This window comes from Hylobates moloch, unplaced genomic scaffold (assembly GCF_009828535.3).
Source record: "Hylobates moloch isolate HMO894 unplaced genomic scaffold, HMol_V3 SCAFFOLD_4, whole genome shotgun sequence".
NCBI classification, from domain to species: Eukaryota; Metazoa; Chordata; class Mammalia; order Primates; family Hylobatidae; genus Hylobates; species Hylobates moloch.
Window position 1 is genome coordinate 40,086,481 of NW_026652279.1, and position 14,187 is coordinate 40,100,667.

Below are 14,187 nucleotides of genomic sequence, written 5' to 3' on the forward strand. Positions count from 1 at the left end.
CTCTACTAAAAATACAAAATTAGCCTGGCGTGTTGGTGCATGCCTGTAATCCCAGCTACTCGGGAGGCTGAGGCAGGAGAATCGCTTGAGCCTGGGAGGCGGAGGTTGCAGTGAGCTGAGATTGTGCCATTGCACTCCAGCCTGGGCAACAAGAGCAAAACTCCATCTCAGAAAAGAAAAAAAAAAAGGCCGGGTGCAGTGGCTCATGCCTGTAATCCCAGCACTTTGGGAGGCCGAGGTGGGTGGATCATCTGAGGTTGGGAGTTCGAGACCAGCCTGACCAACATGGAGAAACCCCATCTCTACTAAAAATACAAAATTAGCTGGGTGTGGTAGTACATGTCTGTAATCCCAGCTACTTGGGAGGGTGAGGCAGGAGAATCGCTTGAAACTGGGATGTGGAGGTTGCGGTGAGCCAAGATCATGCCATTGCACTCCAGCCTGGGCAATAAGAGCGAAACTCCATCTCAAAAAATATTTGTTGGGCCGGGCGCGGTGGCTCACGCTTGTAATCCCAGCACTTTGGGAGGCCGAGGCGGGCGGATCACGAGGTCAGGAGATCGAGACTACGTCTAAAATTTGTTAAGGCCAGGTGCAGTGGCTCACACCTGTAATTTCAGCACTTTCGGAGGCCGAAATGGGAGGATCACTTGAGGTCAGGAGTTCAAAACCAGCCTGCACAACACAGTGAGACTCCACCTCAGTTTAAAAATTAGTCAGATGTGGTGATGCACATCTGTAGTCCCAGCTACTTGGAAGACTGAGGCAAGAGGATCACTTGAGCCCAGAAGTTCAAGGCTGTGGTAAGCTATGATTGCACCACTGCACCTTTGCCTGGGCAACAGAGAGAGAACCTGTCTATAAAAAATGAAACAAAAAATTGCTGAATGAGTCAATCGATAAATGAGTGTTTACTTACCTCTCTGTGGACTCTCCAGGAGGTGCCTCCATGGGAATACCTCTTCTTCTTCCATTGCAAAAGGACCATTCCTCTCTCTTGTAACAAAGTGGCACAGATATTCCTCATCAGCACAGACACCTGGGAGAGCTGGGCCAGGCTGACGCTGTCCAAGAACCCAGCAATGTACTGCAAAATCTCCAGGGGCAGGCTGGTTAAAGAATTCTGGCCTTTTCCTCCATGACCCAAAAGATGGTTGTTCTTCCTTCCCTCGCTCAGCTCTGGAGCAACCTCCGGCTTAATGGCAAAGGTCTTGAGCTCCTGGCTATAGATTACTTTTGCCTTTTGCCCTGGGGGACGGAAATGGTTTTGAACAAATGTACATCCCAAGTAGGCGAGGGGGCATCGATGCTGGAACCAGCCATTGAGACATGACTGAATGTCTGTGTGGACATTCTTGAAGTGCAGGGGGAACTCATCCCTCCTGAAGAATTTGTTGCAAGTGAAAGTGAAGGCAGAGCTGCTTTTGTTGTGTCTCCTGGTCACACACTCGCTGTGGAGCTCCACGTGGAGTCCCCCTGGGGTGGCAGCGGTTAGGTCAGCCAGCACTGTCCCAGAGGAAAACTGTTCTGGCTCAAAGTTGTATGTTTGTGTGGCAAAATCCATAAACAGTCCATCAATGCTTCTGGATTCAGAGATGACGTGGCCTTTGAGTTCTCTTTCCAAAGCACACTGGAGGGTGGTCTTGATGAGATCTGATTTGGGCAGGTCCTCCACAGTGATCCCCAAATCTGAAGTATCCACTGCCTTGTGTTCACTTGGCTTACAACTCAACATGGCATCTCCAAGTCGAGCTCGCTTTCCACAGTAGCTCACAGGAACTTTGAAGGTGTAAACAGTCTTAACTTCCTGAGCCTCAAGCTTGCCATAAACAAAGTCTCTCTCCTTGGGTGTACAAGCAGGCATCTGACCAAAGTGAATCAGCATCCGCCCATTGTGCACTAGATACATGTTATAGTCCTTTGCATCCACAGCTGTTTTCAGTCTTTCCAGAACACCATCCTGCCAAGGGGCAAGCCCTGTGGTTTCCACAGCTGCATGAACGTCCTGCTGCTTCTGATTTTCCTGTGGTTCTTTCTTTTTGGGAGCACCCTCTCCTTCTACCATGTTATTGCCACTGGAAATCTGTTCTTTCTCTGGGCCATTCTTGTTCTTGCTCTCACAGCTCGCTGATGAATTTGTTAAAGCAGAGGCTGCGTGCTCTTTGCTGAAAATATTTTCCCACTGGCCAAACTTGACCAGGTCCATCCCTTCTTTGGTTTTGGCTAGCACCTCCCGTTCTTCTTGACTTAGCTCTGCCATCTCCCCATTAGTTGCTGACAGACCATGTGGTACCAAACCGATATCCACTCCACCCACTGCTCCTCCCATTTCCTCCACACTGTTTTCACCATTCATAGCTGGTTCCTCCTCAGTAGCCTCTCTAGTTTCTGGGAAAAGTTCCACCATTTTCAAGGATCTGAAGAGGACCTTCTGGTCCTGCAGGGCCAGGGCTGTGTCCAAACACTCCTCACTGGGGGTCTCTTTCATGATGTTCTCATGAAGGGTGGTTTCAGAGTCCACATTTGGCCAGCGGTTCCACTCCATGGAGCAGCAGACCACGCTGGCGGGGCACACCTGCAGGTGCTTGGCCAGTTTGTGGCGGGACATGGACAGAGGGCAGCCATATTCAGAGTTGAGGCACGGAACCTGCTCTAAAGGGCAGAGGAGCTGGTGCTCTGCCTCTTTGCACATGTGGAAGGTGGCACCACAGAGCAGGTGGCAGCTTATTACCAGGCAGGAGGTGTTGGGTTCCACAGGAATGTGGCAGTGGCGGTTGAAGCATCCCTCACAATGCCTGTGGTGCCCTGGTGGGGGTCTGCGGGCTTTCCCCTGGACACGCCAAGGACAGGGGAAAGAAAACAAATGAATACTGAGTAGAAGCTCTATGCATGTCTATGACTGTGTTTTAATTGACATATTTCCTGTTTATACCTGCTTTTTGTAGAAACCTTGAAATATATGGAATATCACAATCCCACAATCCAGAAATAACAACTATAAGTACTTTTTAGAATTTTCCAATAGTTTATTGTATATATGTAGTAGATGTGTTTAGAATAGGAAAAAAAGAATTGAATATAATGGACTACACTGTTGACAACTGTTATTTTTGAGTTGTGGATTACAGCTTATTTATATCATATGGATAATACTATGAATACAACTTTTCATCCTGCTTTTTACCTTGCTATTAGAACATGCAACTAGATTGTTTTATTAGTTATTCTTTACAAACTTTCTTCATAATGGCAGTGTAACATTCTGGAATACGGGTGTGATATCATTTAATCAACTACCACCAGAGGGCGGGCTGGGAGGACAGCAGCCATGTCTGGTTTTGCTCGCATTTATATCCCTAGCATCTAGCATGGGACCTGGACGTTTGTGGGTATTCAGTGCTTGCTGAATGAAGGAATTGCTAGCCATTTAGATTATTGCTGGCTTTTTGACTATTTTATTTAAATTTTCACTTAAACTCTTTGCTCAAAAATCCTTCTCAACTGTTTTCCCCTTACTCTGTGTCAATTTCTTCCAAGTTCTGTTCAGCATCTCTGATTTGGAAAAAAGTTCATAAATATCATCAAACCATAACATCAAGTCTGCTAGCTGCTTGGGCTACAGGATAAATGAAGGAAGACCTGGACCTCTCAAAGGTGAAGCTTCAATAAGCTCCTGGTGCTTACCATGGCGCCCCAATTTCTTCTTGCTTCTTAGCTCTAGGGGAAAATACGAATATAAATAATTAGTAAGAAAAGCAGTTAGGTTACCTATATTAATAGGGGCTAAAGAGACTTCACACACTGTCTCATTTGATTCCTTCCACCATCCTGGAGATGTCTTTACCCCCATTTTTGAGTCAAGGAAACAGAAACTTGAAGGTAAGTAACTTGTCCAAGGTCACACAGCTGCTAAGTGATGGAATCAGCTTTGTAATCCAGGCCATGCTGGCCCATGTTATTTTCGCTGACCCCCACTGCCCACTGATAGGGCATATTACCAATCATGGGATGTGTAACTTCTGCTTCCTATAACTTTCTCCATTGTCTGCTGACAATTATCCTGGCATTCTAAATACTCTTCTACCCACAGTCTGGCCTAGGTTACCTTCTAACCTTCTCTTCCACTGGGGCTTCCTGTCCACTTAGAGGTTAGCCTGACATCTAACTTGGTCTGGGGCAGTGTGTAGGTGTCTGTGAAATATCTGTAACATGTCATTTCCCCTGGTACATTCAGCTGTGCTAGAGCAGGAGTCAAAACCCCAAAGGTCCCAGAAGTTGACTGAATGGAGACTCTGGCAAGTGAAAGAGAAAATGCCCTGTCTTCAGGGAAATGAAATTTCTTGGCCCTGGTTAATTGATGCCATGTGGGAATGTGTTGCCAGACCTGGTTTTTCCAGAGACAGTGGGGAGGCGGACTTTTGTGAGTGGTGATATGGTTTAGTGGTTAGAAGGCAGACCGCACAGGTTTCCACCCTGGTGCTACAAGTCAGTGGCTGTGAGACTTTGGGAAAGTTACTTCACTTCTTTGTTCATCAGTTTCCCCATCTGTAGAGAGAGGATAATAATGGAACCTATTCCATAGTGCTGCTGTAAGGAGTAAATGAGCTAAATATACATGAAACTCTTAGAACAGTGCTTGTTTCACAGGAAGTGATCTATACATGTTTGCTATTATAAAGTAATATTGTATATTTCATCACAATGCAAAATATTTTACTACATAATATATCAAAATAAAAATACTCTGAATTTTAAAGTTAACAACTAACAATTTAAAACAACACTCTATTTGAGCCAAGGAAAAATGTGAATGCTGGCCAGATAGGATCTGTAGGTTGCCAGTTTGCAATATCTGGTCTAGAGAATTTGTAACATAATTTCAGCACTGTGTTAGTCTGTGATGGACTGGGGAGGTTAGCATCCAAATGTCAGAAGATCCATAAGTTTAAAATCTGGCCAGGCGCAATGGCTCACACCTGTAATCTCAGCACTTTGTGAGGCTGCGGTGGGTTGATTGCTTGAGCCCAGGAGTTCAAGACCAGTTTGAGAAACATAGCAATACCCTGTCTCTACTAAAAAAAAAACAAACAAACAAACAAAAAAAAAAACAGTTAAAAAATTAGCGGGGCATGGTGGTGCACGCCTATGGTCCCAGCTACTTGAGAGTGACGCTGACGTGGGAGGATAACTTGAGCCTGAGGGGTCAAGGCTGCAGTGAGCTGTAATGGCACCACTGCACTCCAGCCTGGGTGAGGGAGTAAGACCCTGTCTCAAAAACAAACAAACAAACAAACAAACAAAAAACCATTTTACTTTACTTTAGAATTTGCCAATTCATTGTGGGTAAAATTTCCCCCAACTTAAAAAAAAAAAAAGACATTTCAAATATACAGAAAAGGTGAAGGAATACATACAACGAACACCAAAATATACTTTATCTAGATTCAACAATTGCTAACATTTTACCATTTTTGTGTCCTTTCTTTCTCTCCTGTCTCTCTCTCAATCTCTCAATCTCTCCCCGCCCCCCAACCACACACACACACACACACACACACACACACAGTTTTGGCTGAGCCACTTGAAAATAAGTTGCCAGCTGGGCGCGGTGGCTCAAGCCTGTAACCCCAGCACTTTGGGAGGCCGAAGCGGGTGATCACCTGACATCAGGAGTTCAAGGCCAGACTGGTCAACATGGTGAAACCCCCTCTCTACTAAAATTACAAAAAAAAAAAAAAAATTAACTGGGCACGGTGGCATATGCCTGTAATCCCAGCTACTTGGGAGGCTGAGGCAGGAGAATTGTTTGAACCCGGGAAGCAGAGGTTGCAATGAATCGAGATCACGCCACTGCACTCCAGCCTGGGCGACAGAGCGAAACTCCATCTCAAAAAAAAAAAAAAAAAAAAAAAATAGAAGGAAAGAAAATAAGTTGCTGATATAGGATGCTTTATCCGTAAGTACTTCAGCTTGTACTTCCTAAGAATAAAGACTTATAATAATATTATCTCACCTAAGAAAACTAAAAATACTTTTCTAATATCATGTAAAATGCCTATAGTCACATTTCACCAGTTGTCTCCAAAATGTCTATTATAGTTATTTTTAAATTTTTAATATTTTTATTTATTAAACATTTTTATTGATATATAACAGTTGTACATATTTTGGGGGTATATGCAATATTTTGATGCCTGTATACAATGTGGAATGATCAAATCAGGGTAATTGGGATATCTATCACCTCAAACACTTTTCTTTGTGTTGGGAACATTATAATTCTTGTCTTTTAGCTTTTTTTTTTTTTTTTTTTTTTTTGACAGAGCTTCACTCTGTTGCCCAGCCTGGAGTGCAGTGGCACATCGCAGCTCACTGAAACCTCCACCTCCTGGGTTCAAGCGATTCTTCTGCCTCAGATTCCCAAGTAGCTGGGATTACAATCGTGCGCCACCACGCCTGGCTAATTTTTGTGTTTTTAGTAGAGACAGGGTTTCACCACGTTGGTCAGTCTAGTCTTGAACTACTGACCTCAAGTGATCTGCCTGCCTCGGCCTCCAAAAGTGCTGGGATTACAGGCATGAGCCACCATGCCTGGCCTCTTTTAGTTATTTTGAGATTTGCAATAAATTATTGTTAATTATAATTTTTCTACTGTATTATCAAATACTAGAACTTATTTCTTCTAACTGTATTTTAAAAAATTTTTTGTTGTTGTTTTTTTGAGACAGAGTCTCACACTGTTGCCCAGGCTGGAGTGCAGTGGCACAATCTCGGCTCACTGCAACCTCTGCCTCCCAGGCTCAAGTGATTCTCCTGCCTCAGCCTCCAGCGATTCTCCTGCCTCAGCCTTCCGAGTAGCTGGGATTACAGGTGCCCACCACCATGCCCAGCTAATTTTTTTGTATTTTTAGTAGAGACGGGGTTTCACCATGTTGTCCAGGATGGTCTCGATCTCTTGACCTTGTGATCCGCCTGCCTCAGCCTGCCAAAGTGCTGGGATTACAGGTGTGAGCCCCTGTGCCCGGCCCAAAATTTTTTAATTGATACATAGTATTTGTGCATATTTATGGTGTACATGTGATATTTTCTTATATGCATATAGAATCTGTAATCAAGTCAGGATATGTAGGTCAACATGTCAAGTATTTATCATTTCTATGTGTTGAGAACATTTCAAGACCTCTCTTCTAGCTATTTTGAAATATACAATACATTGTTGCTAGCTATAGTCACCCTACTCTGCTATCAAACACTAAAACTTGTTTTCTCTGTCTGTTCACATCCATTCACCAACCTCTCTTCTTCCCTCTCCTACTATCCCCTACACCCTTCCCAGCCTCTGGTAACTACCATTCATTCTCTACCTCCATGTGATCAACTTTTTTAGTTCTCACATATGAGTGAGAACATGCAATATGTGTCCTTCTATGTCTGGCTTTAAGACCTCTCATTTTTGAACAAGGATCCTTTTAATGTCAATTTATTCCATTTGATTGCCAAGTCTTTTTAGACTCTTTAATCTGGAACAGTCCTCCACATTTTCTTTTTCAGGAGAGACAGCCTTAAATTGCAAGGAAATTATAGTCTGGTTCATTCATTTATTAGTTCCTCCACTCATTCACCTACTCAACAAACATTTGTTGATTACCTACTACTACTTGCCAGTAAGTGATCGTAAGGATCACCTGGACGGCTTGTTAGAGTCTTAAATACTGTTGTTCATTAGAGTCAGCTGTGATGCTTGCTAAACCTATATATCTGCACTGTTCAATATGATAGTCACCAGCCACATGTGGCTATTTAAATTTAATCCAAATGCAATAAAATGAATAATTCAGTTTCTCAGTCACATTCGCCACATTTCAAGTGCTCAATCGCCACGTGTGGCTAGTAGCTCCTCTTTAGGACAACACAGAATAGAACATTCCCATCTTCACAAAAAGTTCCACTGCTACAGATGCTGACTGTACCCCTGGACCTGAGGGAAGGAGGTACTCCTGGAATTTACATGCTCAACACACTCCCCATCCGATTCTTATGCACATTAATAAATGAGAACCCTTGTTCTGCACCCCACTGGGGCTACTGAATGTGAAACAGGAATCATGATAGAGTGCTTTATACTCCTAATAGCCCTAGTCAGGGGGCAGGTGAGAAGTCACAAGCAGGAGCATCAAACAGGGTCAGGGCCCAGCAGAAGATAAACAAAGGTGTTAAAGCCAGAGAAGGAGAGGAACAGAGCGGGGTAGCTGAGAGGGTTGGACTGTGCTTTGGTCTGAATGTTTGTATCCCCCCACAAATTCATATGTGGAAATCTAATTCCCAATGTGAGGGTGTCTGGTCGTGGGGCCTTTGAGAAGTGATTATGTTAGAGGAAGCTCTGCTTACCAGGCCTCTGGTTTAATAAGACATGACCAGAGTGACTCCATCTTAAAGTGAATAGCGAGGCACTCACAAGACACCTGTAAGATTAATACTTATGGTCTGAAAACAGCCACATCCCAAGCTGACCACCACTTATAATTACAGAATATTTATGGCCAGACAAAACTTCTCCCACCAAGCCTGCAGAGCGTCCCGATGTCCTGAGAGTGCAGCCTTTTTTACTTAAAGATAATGAGCAAGCTGAGGTTAAAAGATTGATGGTCTTCAATAACACTGACAGCCACTACCTTTAGTGAGCACATCTGCGCATTTCAAGTTTAATTTAGCTCCTTATAGTTTCTTTATAGTTTATTTTTTATTTTTTATTTTTTATTTTTTTGGAGACAGAGTCTCACTCTGTTGCTCTGTTGCCCAGACTGGAGTGCAGTGGCACTATCTCGGCTCCCTGCAACCTCCACCTCCCGGGTTCAAACGATTCTCCCACCTCAACCTTCCCAGTAGCTGGGATTAAACGTGCGCACCACCACGCCCGGCTAATTTAATATTTTTAGAAGAGACAGGGTTTTGCCATGTTGGCCAGGCTAATTTCAAACTCCTGACCTCAAGGAATCTGCCCACCTTGGGTTTCTTATAAGCAGAGACACTAACAAAAGAGGGAGCGTTCCTCCTGCTGCTGCGGATGCCCTAGTCTGTAACAGAGGAGTTTCCAACAAATGTGCTTTTTTTTTTTTTTTTTTTTTTTGAGATGCTCTCTCTGTCACCCAGGTGGCACGATCTTGGCTTACTGCAACCTCCACCTCCCAGGTTCAAGCGATTCTCCTGTCTCAGCCTCCTGAGTAGCTGGGGCTACAGGCACGTGCCACCACACCCAGCAAACTTTTTGTAGGGGTTTCATCGCGTTAGCCAGGATAGTCTTGATCTCCTGACCTCGTGATCTGCCCGCCTCGGCCTTCCAAAGTGCTGGGATTACAGGTGAAAGCCTCTGCACCCGGCAAATGTGCTTCTTTCACTTGCCTCAAATCCTTTCCTGTGAGAATCCAAGAACCCACTCTTGGTGTCTGGGTTGTGACCCTCTTTTCCTGCAACATCCTTCTGGTGTCCTTGTCTGGGGATGGACAATAAGAAGAGACTCCCACTTGGAAGGAAAACAGTCTGCGCAGCATCAATTGGCCGACTTTGGGTAAGTGGGGCTCATTTTAGAGTCATTGAGCTATTCCAGGGGACAAGGATGCTTGTCCACTGCTACTTGAGTTTGAGGCCCAGGACCCAAGGAGTTAGAAGCCCCAGGGTTTATTTGGAAAATGGATTTGGCCCTATGAGATGTTTGCCACTATCTCCTTGGGAGTAATCCACCTGGCCTGAGTGTCCTGCTTCTTGTCTCCTGTTGGCTTGCTGCCTTTGTTTCACAGAAGCCCTGAGGCTGCCACGGGAAGGATGGCCCAAACAGTTTAGCATTTTCTTTTTTTCTTTTTTTTTTTTGAGACAGAGTCTCACTCTGTCACCCAGGCTGGAGTGCAGTGGTGCGATTTTGGCTCACTGCAACCTCTGCCTCCTGGGTTCAAGCAATTCTCCCGCCTCAGCCTCCTGAGTAGCTAGGATTACAGGTGCCCACCACCACACCCAGCTAATTTTTTTTTTTTTTTTTTTTGAGATGGAGTCTCGCTCTGTCACCAGGCTGGAATGTAGTGGCGCAATCTCGGCTCACTGCAACCTCCGCCTTCCGGATTCAAGCGATTCTCCTGCCTCAGCCTTCTAAGTAGCTGGGACTACAGGCAAGCACCACCACACCCAGCTAATTTTTGTATTTTTAATAGAAACAGGGTTTCACCATGTTGGCCAGGATGGTCTCGATTTCTTGACCTCGTGATCTGCCCACCTCGGCCTCCCAAAGTGCTGGGATTACAGACATGAGCCACTGCGCCTGGTCTGATTTTTGTGTTTTTAGTAGAGACAGTGTTTCACCATGTTGGCCAGGCTGGTCTCAAACTACTGATCTCAAGTTATCTGCCCACCTCGGCCCCCCAAAGTGTCGGGATTACAGGCGTGAGCCTCCATGCCTGGCCACCAAACAGTTTAGCTTTTACTTTCCTTGCCTCTCCTCTGACTTAATTCACCACTTGTCTGAGGGACACTGGAAACAAGAAGTCACTCAAGAGCTAGTCTTTTTGTACCTTAATTATTGGAAGAGATGGGCAATAACTTCTCCATTACTGCAGTTACAAGTTAAAGTGTGGTATTTAACAGCCATATGTGACAAGATTAGAAATGCCCTTTAAGCAAAAGCCTCTTTTATGTCTGTCCCTACAAAAAATTAGCCCCAGAATGGAGGACAGGAGACTTTTTCTTAACAGTTTTCTCTTGTCTATTAATCAGAAGATCATCTTTCATTGGCTGGTCACGGACAGCCGGGCCCCACTTTCTAGACTGAGAATGTCATTTTTGCCCTGAGACAGTTTTGTCACAGGATCCCAAGTTACAGCTTGCCCGCTTCCCTTGTTTGGTTCAACATCTTTTTTTTGCTGGGTTTCTTGTGGCATTGCCTCAGGTGACCATGGGTCTGCTTACTTGTTCTTATTATCTGATATGAACAAGGGGACCCTACTGGCTCCAGGAGTTCCTCCCTTGGCCAAATTGGCACTAAGAATTATCTTGTCCCTTTTAGTGGAGCTCGGCTGGAGGCAGTACAATCTTGCGGACAAGGAGTGGTATTCAGCACCTTCAGTCCTGGTAGAGAACGTGGTATCAGTCCTGAAGAGCTCATTGCTAGGGTGCATTTTAACCTATTAGGGAAGGGAAGGTTTAAACTGGATGGACTTAAGAGAAATTTTTTTTTTTTCTGAGACGGAGTCTCACTCTGTCGTGCAGGCTGGAGTGCAGTGGCTGGATCTTGGCTCACTGAAAGCTCCGCCTCCCAGGTTCTCACCATTCTCCTGTCTCAGCCTCCTGAGTAGCTGGGACTACAGGCACCCGCCACCACGCCCGGCTAATTTTTTTGTATTTTTAGTAGAGATGGGGTTTCACTGTGTTAGCCAGGATGGTCTCGATCAGCTGACCTCATGATCCGCCAGCCTCGGCCTCCCAAAGTGCTGGGATTACAGGCGTGAGCCACCATGCCTGGCTGAGAATTTTTTTTTTTTTAATATAACACTGGCCCCAATATCCTTTGAGAAGATCAGAAAGGTGGACCTCAGGTGTTACAGCAGCCCCTAACACTATACTTCGGCTTGATTTGCTTTGTAGAAGGGAAACTAAGTGCGGAGAAATACTCTGTGTGCAGGTCTTCCTAATGGTTAGCCAGGATAAGGATTTAAAATATGCTTGTATATGCTTGATAGAAGGAAAGAAAAATGAGGGACTAGACATAATTCATGACCACTTATGCAAGAGCCTCCTAATCCCAGGCTTCCCCCAGCTGGTCCCAGACTCCCCACTGTAAGTTCAAGTGCTCCGAAGGAACAAAGTCAGACTCCTAGTTCCCCAGAAGTGTCCAAAGTATTATTAACCCCTCCTAGTTATTTGGGGATGTCCGATGTCCTGCCATCACCTCCTCCTTACCCTTCAAGCCCTGTCTTACATTTGTTCCCCAAAGAGCCTAGCCCCACAAGCACCACTCTCAGTGGGGCCTCTTACCAGCCGTCAAAGTTGACTCTTTGCTCTCTTCAGGAGGTGGCAGATGGTGACAAGGCACTCTATGGGTACATGTACCGTTTTCTGTGGCTGACAGCCTTATGCCAGGAAAAATTCAGCTGGTTTTTAGAGGGTCTAGGAAAATTCATAGATGAATTTGAGAGACTAACACTGACATATTGTAGGGAAAAGAAAGAGAGATCAGACTGTTACTGTGTCTATGTAGAAAGGGAAGACATAAGAGACTCCATTTTGAAAAAGACCTGTACTTTAAACAATTGCTTTGCTGAGATGTTGTTAATTTGTAGCTTTGCCCCAGCCACTTTGACCCAACCTGGAGCTCACAAAAACATACGTTGTATAAAATCAAGGTTTAAGGGATCTAGGGCTGCACAGGACATGCCTTGTTAACAAAATGTTTACAAGCAGTATACTTGGTAAAGGTCATCGCCATTCTCTAGTCTCAATAAACCAGGGGCACAATGCACTGCGGAAAGCTGCAGGGACCTCTGCCCTTGAAAGCGGGGTATTGTCCAAGGTTTCTCCCCATGTGATAGTCTGAAATATGGCCTCGTGGGATGAGAAACACCTGACCGTCCCGCGGCCCGACACCCGTAAAGGGTCTGTGCTGAGGTGGATTGGTAAAAGAGGAAAGCCTCTTGCAGTTGAGATAGAGGAAGACCACTGTCTCCTGCCTGCCCCGGGAACTGAATGTCTCGGTATAAAACCCGATTGTACATTTGTTCAATTCTGAGATCAAAGAAAAACCGCCCTATGGTGGGCAGCAAGACATGTTTGCAGCAATGCTGCCTTGTTAGTCTTTACTCCACTGAGATGTTTGGGTGGAGAGAAACATAAATCTGGCTTACGTGCACATCCAGGCATAGTACCTTCCCTTGAACTTAATTATGACATAGATTCTATTGCTCACATGTTTGTTGCTGACCTTCTCGTTATTATCACCCTGCCCTCCTACTACATTCCTTTTTGCTGAAATAATGAAGATAATAATCAATAAAAACTGAGGGAACTCAGAGACCGGTGCCAGTGCAGGTCCTTGGTATGCTGAGCGCCAGTCCCCTGGGCCCAGTGTTGTTTCTCTATACTTTGTCTCTGTGTCTTATTTCTTTTCTCAGTCTCTCGTCCCACCCAACTAGAAATACCCACAGGTGTGGAGGGGCGGGCCACCCCTTCAACATATGATTTAACCTGGCAAGATTTGCATATACTTCTGTCTACCTGCTTCACAGAAGAAGAAAAGCAGCATATTATGGGAGCTGTTAAAGCATATGCAGATGGAGTGGCAGCCTGCAACCAGGGGCATGACATCTATCCAGTAGGAGGTACAGCAGTGCCTGACTGGGACCTAAATTGGAGTTATTAAGAGGAAGTAAGTTTGGGCAGCCAAGGTGGGTAGATCACTTGAGGTCAGGAGTTTGAGACCAGCCTGGGCAATGTGGTGAAACCCTGTCTCTACTAAAAACACAAAAATTAGCCGTATGTGGTGGCATGTGCCTGTGGTCCCAGCTACTTGGGAAGCTGAGCCAGGAGAACTCACCTGAATCTGGGAGGCAGAGGTTGCAGTGAGCCAAGATCTTGCCACTGCACCCCAGCCTGGGCAACAGAGTAAGACTCCGTCTCGAGGAAAAAAACAACAATAAAAAAAGGAAGGAAGAACCTAGAGAGGAGAAACCATATGATTATTTGCCTCCTTGAAGCAATGAGAAGATTTGTGATAAAGCCTGTTAATTATGATAAAGTCAGGGAAATTACTCAGGGAAAGGATGAAAACCCAACCTTGTTCCAAGGGCAGTTAATTGAGGCCTTGAGGAAATATACTAACACTGACCCTGACTTCAAGGAGGGACAGGCATTGCTAGGAGTTCATTTCATAACCCAGTCTGCTCCTGATATCTGCAGGAAGCTACAAAAGCAAACTTAGGCCCCTGGACTTCCATAAATCAGCTTTTAGACATGACTTTTACAATTTTCAATGGTCAAGATAGGGCAGAGGAGGCAGAGAAAGTAAAGCAAACATCCCAAAAGGCCCAGCTTTTAGCTGCAGCCTTAAGCTCTTCACCCTTTCAGAGCCAGCCCCTTATCCCCCAAGCCCTGCCAGAGGAAGCTAGCAGGCAGAAAGCCCCATTCTGGGCCTCTGAGCCACTGTGCCCTGGG

General features: G+C 45.1%; 1 protein-coding gene across 1 annotated transcript in view; it reads right to left on the reverse strand.

Annotated features, from left to right (window-relative positions):
* Positions 1-14,187, reverse strand: part of FBXO40 (F-box protein 40) — a 38,814-nt gene that overhangs the window by 7,329 nt on the left and 17,298 nt on the right. The window contains exons 2-3 of the mRNA XM_032150059.2: positions 3,685-3,717; positions 920-2,830 (exon numbers count right to left, since the gene is read on the reverse strand). Coding sequence (XP_032005950.1) covers positions 920-2,830; positions 3,685-3,687 — 1,914 coding nt within the window. The 5' untranslated portion in view covers positions 3,688-3,717. The remainder of the gene's footprint in view (positions 1-919; positions 2,831-3,684; positions 3,718-14,187) is intronic.